Source organism: Coregonus clupeaformis, unplaced genomic scaffold, assembly GCF_020615455.1.
Source record: "Coregonus clupeaformis isolate EN_2021a unplaced genomic scaffold, ASM2061545v1 scaf0874, whole genome shotgun sequence".
In the NCBI taxonomy this organism is placed as follows: Eukaryota; Metazoa; Chordata; class Actinopteri; order Salmoniformes; family Salmonidae; genus Coregonus; species Coregonus clupeaformis.
In genome coordinates this window covers 213,929-222,576 of record NW_025534328.1, presented here as the reverse complement: position 1 = coordinate 222,576, position 8,648 = coordinate 213,929, and the positions used below count along the sequence as shown (strand labels likewise).

Genomic DNA, 8,648 nt, shown 5'->3' with positions numbered 1-8,648 from the left:
AGGCCAAGTGGCTCTCCACTATCCTGCAGTGTGTGAGTGTGGACTTTTTAAAAATGCAAATACAATTTTGTTTCAGGTTGTGAGACTAATGCCAATTAATCAATAAATATTGATCATTATTCAATAATGAAGGTTTTCACTACTGTAAAGTGTGTAACTAGTTTGTTTTCTACTACTTTATAAAACCATCAGTGTATACCAGTAGATATTGTAATTAAAGATGTATATAAGGTGTTCTATTGTCTTTTTGTATTTCAGGTAAGAACTGTTGGAGTGTGACTTACACCCATCAGAGGATCTGTGCCTTGAAGGGGTCAACAGTGGACATATCCTGCTCTTACACATATCCCAGTTATCATGAGATCAAAAAAGCTTTCTGGTTTACTAAATGGTCTGGTATGGATCCTGAAGATCTGAGCTCAGTGCCAGGGTATGAGGGTCATATTGAGTACCTTGGGGATAAGAAGAGTAACTGTACCCTGAGAATCACAGACCTGAGATTGAGTGACTCTGCTGCGTACAGGTTCAGATTGATAACATCCGGAGGAAAGTTTGCTGGCTCACCTGTCTCCCTGACTGTCACAGGTAATCTGTCACACATCACACATCTATTACTGTAATTACCTTATTAAGGTCAGTCATACAGACACAGTAGTGGTATGTGACAGAAAAAAACTATCTAGTATTTCACATAAGATGACATATATAGGAGGAGAATAATGATGTGTTTCCTTTTTACTCTAGATGTTGTGTTGGAGATGGATCCTACATCTGTGTCAGAGAGGGAGAATGTCACACTGACATGTAGAACCAAATGTACACTGGACCCCATCACAGCCTACAGTTGGTATAAGAATGGACAGCCTATACCAAACAGCAACACCTCCTCTCCTGTCTATAGCCTATTCTCAGTCAGCAGTGAGGATGCAGGCAGATACTCCTGTGCTGTAGAAGGCCATGAGGATCTCCCCTCTCCTGAAGAGACTCTCACTGTCACATGTGAGTATGTGTGATCCATCTCCAGTTGTAGGTAACATCAAATTGGAACTTTAGAGCATATGCTAATGTTTCTAAATGTAATTATTTCAATCTATCCTGTAAAATGTAATGGATCGTAAACATCGACATTACATTTGTAAAGAACATTGTTGGAATATTTGAGGAACAAACATCTTAGTTTTAATGAAGTCAACCATTTTAACTGCATTGGTCCTAAAGCATACTATAACCAAGATGTTCATGTCTTTATAATGGTCCTTTATCAGATAAACCAAAGAACACCTCAGTGTCAGTCAGTCCCTCTGATGAAATAGTGGAGGGCAGTTCAGTGACTCTGACCTGCAGCAGTGATGCCAACCCACCTGTGGACAAATACACCTGGTACAAGAAGAACGTAACCTCACCAAAAGCATCAGGACAGAGTTACAGCATCATAAACTTCAGCTCTGAGGACAGTGGAGAATACTACTGTGAGGCTGAGAATAAAATAGGATCTATAAACTCTACAGCTCTGATGATCACCGTAGCAGGTAAAGTTTCATCTTCAATACTTTAATACAAAACTACAAGTTTCAAGCTAATATGAATCATTATACTTTGGCTTATTACACTTTGGTTTATAATTATGTGTTGGCTTATAAGATCCCCTACGGCAACACAACGGCCCAGAGCCCACACACTCACACACACAGGGTGAGAGAGAGAAAAGCACGTTGTTGAAGGAAAAACTGTGTTGAATCATTTGGTCCACTGTTTATTTTGTGCACCTTTCAGCAAAATATATAATTTGTGGATATATAGATGGATGGATGTGTTCTAGACAAGTATGCCCATATCATACACTATTTGGCTGCTATGGTGATGGAGAGTGCAGGTCCTTTTTTAAAAGCCTTATGAAATGTGATAGTTTGATATTCCCTATCTCTTCTACATGACGAGAACCTTATCGTGATGAGACGGCACAATATTAATTCCTGATTTCATAGACGGACCACTTAGAAGTTAAGTCAGGCTGAAAATATATGTTTTACCCACTCATAGAACGTAGACTATCACCAAATTGGCAGGAGTTTCATTCTGGAGTGGATTATCCCTTTAACAAATATTTCATTGATATTCTGTATTATTATATTAATGTTTAGTTGATTATTTATGACTCCAGATGCAGCAGTGTTTCCCTGGGTTCCTGTGGTGGGGGGTGGGGCGGTCTTGACTGCTGGAGCTCTTCTAGTCACAGTCTACTGCATACTGAAGAGGTCAGCATTTCCTAGACAGATACATATATTTGAAATATATCTGAGACTGTCAACGCAACCAACTTCCGCTAGAGGCCAGTAGAGAGCAGAACTAACTCTGTCCCTCATTACAGGAGATCCACAGGAGGAAGTGATGCCACAGGAGACACACAGGTGATTCTATCAGTTACACCTACTGTACGTCCATCTCCACACCTGGTGTCATTTCATACTATTTTCACTGTTACCTTGACACTGCTTTCTCTCTCTCTCTCTCTCTCTCTCTCTCTCTCTCTCTCTCTCTCTCTCTCTCTCTCTCTCTCTCTCTCTCTCTCCAGAGTATCCGCACTGACCCTAACAGTGACATGTACACAGGTCTGAACATGGGGAGCAGGTCCCCTGACTACGACACTCTTGCAGTAAGTCTCTTATTATGAATGAATTAATGTGTTTGTTTGTCTTTAGAGAAAGTGATAAAGTGACTCGTACTGCTCATGCATTTTCTTTTATTTCAGAGAGTGAGGGACTTCCCCAGTGACACAGCCCCTCACGGAGACCCTCAGGGAGACACTTAGCCCTCCATCCAGGATTGTGAGAACATCTAAGTGACTGGGGAAATCTAAGTGTCAGAACCTGGACTAAAGAGTACCACCACAGAACATGGACTGAAGAGAACCACCACAGAACATGGACTGAGGAGAACCACCACAGAACATGGACTGAAGAGAACCCCGGTTTCAAACCAAAGCTAGGCCTCACAACTCTATTCTTTTGCTATCATATCTAGAAGGTTTTCCAGACCATGAACTTTAACTTTTGAGTAAATGCTGGAGTTAAATTCTCTTTCCTTGTATTGATAATGATGTATAGTGATGATACATGGGATTGATTATGTACCTATCTGTTTACTATCTATAGTTTAAGTTTACTACATTTACATTTACATTTTATCTATAGTTCCTGATCTTTATCCATGGGATTTGGCCATTTCCCAATGTTTGATGTTTGTTAATAGGCCTACTTTTCTCAGTGACTAATATTGATAATATTGACAAAAGCTTTAAAAATATTTTTTGCTCTTGAATTTCTCCTGATGGTAAAAATAAATAAATAAATAATAGTCAATTGACGCACCGGTACCAGTCAAAGGTTTGGACACACCTACTCATTCCAGGGTTTTTCTTTATTTTTACTATTTTCTACATTGTAGAATAATAGTGAAGACATCAAACCTATGAAATAACACATATGGAATCATGTAGTAACCCAAAAAATATATTTGAGATTTGAGATTCTTTAAATAGTCACCCTTTGCCTTGATGACAGCTTTTCACACTCTTGGCATTCTCTCAACCAGCTTCATGAGTTAGTCACCTGGAATGCATTTCAATGAACAGGTCTACCTTCTTAAAGGTTAATTTGCTTTTAAGCCAATCAGTTGTGTTGTGACAAGGTATGGGGGTATACAGAAGATAGCTCTATTTGGTAAAAGACCAAGTCCATATTATGGCAAGAACAGCTCAAATAAGCAAAGAGAAACGACAGTCCATCATTACTTTAAGACATGATGGTCAGTCAATATGGAACATTTCAAGAACTTTGAAAGTTTATTTAAGTGCAGTCGCAGAAACCATCAAGCGCTATGATGAAACTGGCTCTCATGAGGACCGCGACAGGAATGGAAGACACAGAGTTAACTCTGCTGCAGAGGATAAGTTCATTAGAGTTACCAGCCTCAGAAATTGCAGCCCAAATAAATTATTCACAGAGTTCAAGTAACAGACACATCTCAACATCAACTGTTCAGAGGGGACTGTGTGAATCAGGCCTTCATGGTTGAATTGCTGCAAAGAAACCACTACTAAAGGACACCAATAATAAGAAGAGACCTGCTTGGGCCAAGAAACACGAGCAATGGACATTAGACCAGTGGAAATTTGTCCTTTGGTCTGGAGTCCAAATTGGAGATGTTTGGTTCCAACCGCTGTTTTATTTTATTTATTTTTATTTCACCTTTATTTAACCAGGTAAGCCAGTTGAGAACAAGTTCTCATTTACAACTGCGACCTGGCCAAGATAAAGCAAAGCAGTGCGATAAAAACAACAACACAGAGTTACATATGGGGTAAACAAAACATAAAGTCAAAAATACAAACAGAAAATATATATACAGTGTGTGCGAATGTAGTAAGTTATGGAGGTAAGGCAATAAATAGGCCATATTGCAAAATAGTTACAATTTCGTATTAACACTGGACTGATAGATGTGCAAAAGATTATGTGCAAATAGAGATACTGGGGTGCAAATTATCAAAATAAATAACAATACGGGGATGAGGTAGTTGGGTGGGCTAATTTCAGAATGGCTGTGTACAGGTGCAGTGATCGGTAAGCTGCTCTGACAACTGATGCTTCAAGTTAGTGGGGGTTGTGTCTTTGTTAGACGCGGTGGGGGTGAACAGATGATCTCTGCATATGTATTTCCCACCATAAAGCATGGAGGAGGAGGTGTTATGGTGTGGGGGTGCTTAGCTGGTGACACTGTCTGTGATTTATTTTGAATTAAAGGAACACTTAACCAGCATGGCTACCACAGCATTCTGCAGCGATACGCCATCCCATCTGGTTTGGGCTTAGTGGGACTATCATTGATTTTTCAACAGGACAATGACCCAACACACCTCCAGGCTGGGTAAGGGCTATTTTACCAAGAAGGAGAGTGATGGAGTGCTGCATCAGATGACCTGGCCTCCACAATCCCCTGACCTCAACACAATTGAAATGGTTTAGGATGAGTCGGACAGCAGAGTGAAGGAAAAGCAGCCAACAAGTGCTCAGCATATGTGGGAACTCCTTCAAGACTGTTGGAAAAGCATTCCAGGTGAAGCTGGTTGAGAGAATGCCAAAAGTGTGCAAAGCTGTCATAAAGGCAAAGGGTGGCTATTTGAAGAATCTCAAATATAAAATATATTTTGATTTGTTCAACACTTTGTTGGTTACTACATGATTCCATAGGTGTTATTTTATAGTTTTGGTGTCTTCACTATTATTCTACAATGTAGAAAATAGTAAAAATAAAGAAAAACCCTTGAATGAGTAGGTGTGTCCAAACTTTTGACTGGTGCTCTATATATTTATTTTTACACATATTTAATCCCTTTTTTTTTGGATAGGCACAAAACTACCTTCATACTTCCATTAGTTTTTTTAAACGGTACCGGTTACCTTCAGATGAGTCCCATGACACTTGTGGGGGTCATGGAGCAAAACGGAGAACACCCATTAATTTATAGCCCAAACGGTTCAGACACCACCAAACAGAAGTTGGCACATCGACGGTACCGACTTCAGACGAGTCCCCTGACACTTTTGGGAGTTGTAGAGGAAAACCGTTCGGACACTACAGACATTTCCGCGATTTTCCGGATGTCTCATCGTCTGATAAACACCGCTCTAGCTCTGCCACCTTTCAACACAGATGTGGAAGTGCGACATCGGCGGATGCAGTGGATTGAGATGCATCCAATGCAAAAAAACATATCTCTAAACTTAAACTGATGGATTTTGATGGGGATTTTTTTTATTGGGTTATTTATATAGATTGACACAGTGTGTGTCAATCAACTCTAGGGGGTTAATGTAATAACTTGCCGGATAACGTAATAAAATGTTGAACGGTTAAAGTAATAACTTTTTCCGCTTAATGTAATAAGTTATTATGCTTTCCGGTGGTTATTATGTTATCAGGTGAGTAACAACTTTTTTTGAAGAATGACATATAACTTCAACCGTTCATCTAATAAAATATGTTTTTATGTACCATTATGTACCCGGCATGAGACACATGGCTACAACATTTTGACTGAGTCTGAAGGAAGGTCCTGTTTTATCCAGAGTTTTAACAAGAAAATTGATCTATTTTCATACATTCTGAGTTAGCCTGCAGTGACAACAGTTTTGACAGAGTTTGGTGAAGGCACAGGAGGCAAAGATAAGATTGCAACACAAGAAACCTCTCTTCCTGTTGTTGTTCTTGCTGACTTCTTCAAAACCAACACCGTTGAGTAACACATTGAGACGTCAAACTGTCAAACACATGTTGCATTTTCCTTATTCAGTTAATCAGTCTGAAATGTGTACCATAGGCATATTTTATGTATTACTGGTGATTGACATAAATGACTTGTCTAAATAGCATGCAGCAATCAAACATTAATAATAATGGTTCTCATCAACAGGCCTTTGGTCAGCCATGATGATAACGTGATAAAATAATGTAAAATATTCCCTCAGTACCACATTATATGAAGGGGGTATACATTACACATTTATGAAACCAGTCTTAACCCCTTCATTATTGTTGCAGTATCATTCCTTACAACAGTCATAACACATTTATTTGACATCATTCGTAAGGAATTTTCAAAATAAAAGTCCCTTCGAATAGGTCTTTATTTATCAGTACAACAGAAATTAGTATTATTACTGTCATAGCACCCAACCCCCCTGACACGCTATTTACGCAACAGTCTGGGAACACTGGGTAAGCCTCAGAGCATTACCCAGGTAGCATTAGCAATTAGGCATTTATATGCCTTGCTCAAGGCTACAATGGCAGAAGGGGTTGGAAACACAGCTGGGTGTAAATAGTGTATTTCATATACTTGAACTAGCTGTACTTGATGATTGAGCTTGTTTGGTGCAATGGAGCAAACAGAATAGTCCCAAAAGTGCAAAGAAAAACATCAATCTGGCACTCCAGGCAGGCTCAAGCAAACGCTCAAAATATTTCAACAATTTGAAATACTATTTAAACCCAGGTCTGGATAACACCAGTGCAATTGGTGTCATTTTACCATCTTAATGGATGTGTTCTGACCATAGTCCCCTCCCTCCTTTCCTCTCGTCCTCAGGTCCCCCTGTCCCTCTCTCTGGGTGGGGAACGTCACCGTGGACCTCACTGAGAAACACATATGTATCCAGAGTACCAAAGAGAGATGGAGATACAAAGGTCCCTCCATCCTGAGAATCACAGACCTGAGAGAGGAGGACTCAGCTGAGTATCGCTTCACTTTTTAACCATCCTGTTAACACAGAGGTGTATGTGATATTATACGTATCATTTCAGGTCTGCAGGTGGAGGTGACTCCTGCCACAGAGAAAGGTAAGGTGACACTGACCTGTAGCACCACCTGTACTCTGACTGACAACCTCAACTCCACCTACATCTGGTACAAGAATGGACAGAATGTATTATATGTATAATCCTCCCCCATGTACTCCATCAGCAGTGAGGATGAAGACAGTTACTCCTGTACTGTAAAAGACCAGGAGGATCTCAGCTCTCCTGCAGTGTGAGTACAGTACAGTAGTACGCTTTTTTTTACTCATTGTTAATTTAACTTTGACTATATCCACTGTGTTTAACATCAGTGAAAACGTAGAACATCGTGGCATCAGTCCATCTGGTGAAATAGTGGAGGGCAGTTCAGTGACTCTGACCTGCAGCAGTGATGCCAACCCACCTGTGGACAAATACACCTGGTACAAGAAGAACGGAGCGTCACTGAAAGGATCTGAAAACACCTTCCTCATCACCTCCATCAGCTCTGAGGACAGAGGAGAATACTACTGTGAGGCTGAGAATGAATATGGAGGGCTCAACTCTTCTTCTTTGTCTGTGGACATTCAGTGTAAGTACACCTAACCATCACATATTTTGATGAGAGAATCACACATATTTATATTTCACTCATACAATCATACATCCAAGTTCCATGATGCTTCTCATGTAAAACACTGTTTTAAAACACTGTATTGTTACATATTGTCCACCAGATGGAGGGCAGTTCAGTGACTCTGACCTGCAGCAGTGATGCCAACCCACCTGTGGACAAATACACCTGGTACAAGAAGAATGTAACCTCACCAAAAGCATCAGGACAGAGATACAACATCACTAACATCAGCTCTGAGGACAGTGGAGAATACTACTGTGAGGCTGAGAATAAATATGGACGCCTCAACTCTTCTTCTGTGCCTGCAGACTTTCAATGTAAGTACACCTACCTAACCTTTGCATGCTCATTGGAGAAACACACAGACAGATTAACAATAATAATGAGTCAAATTAGCAATGTTATATAAAAACAACATCACAACATCAACGCTGAAGACAGTGGAGAATAATACTGTGAGGCTAGCAACATTAAAGGGACAGAGACTTCCATTCCTGTCCATATTAATGTAATGTGTAAGTATGTCATGTTCTGTTTTTATTTGGTCATATTCTCTTTCTGGTGCTCTGTTGTATGACTGATTTAAAATACATATGTTCTAACCTCTTGACACAAACTCACGATCCTGCAGCAGTGTTTCCCTGGGTTCCTGTGGTGGGGGTGGGGGTTGTCCTGA

General features: G+C 40.1%; 1 protein-coding gene across 1 annotated transcript; it reads left to right on the top strand.

Moving 5' to 3' along the window:
• Positions 1 to 258: 258 nt before the first annotated feature.
• LOC123485861 (sialoadhesin-like) lies at positions 259 to 8,409 on the top strand (the record flags this gene model as incomplete). Its single annotated transcript, XM_045216962.1, has 5 exons — positions 259 to 585; positions 745 to 999; positions 1,266 to 1,529; positions 7,363 to 7,465; positions 7,566 to 8,409. Coding segments are annotated over 5 exons (1,325 nt in total), but the record flags the coding sequence as incomplete, so codon positions are not given.
• Between the last annotated feature and the right edge of the window lie 239 nt (positions 8,410 to 8,648).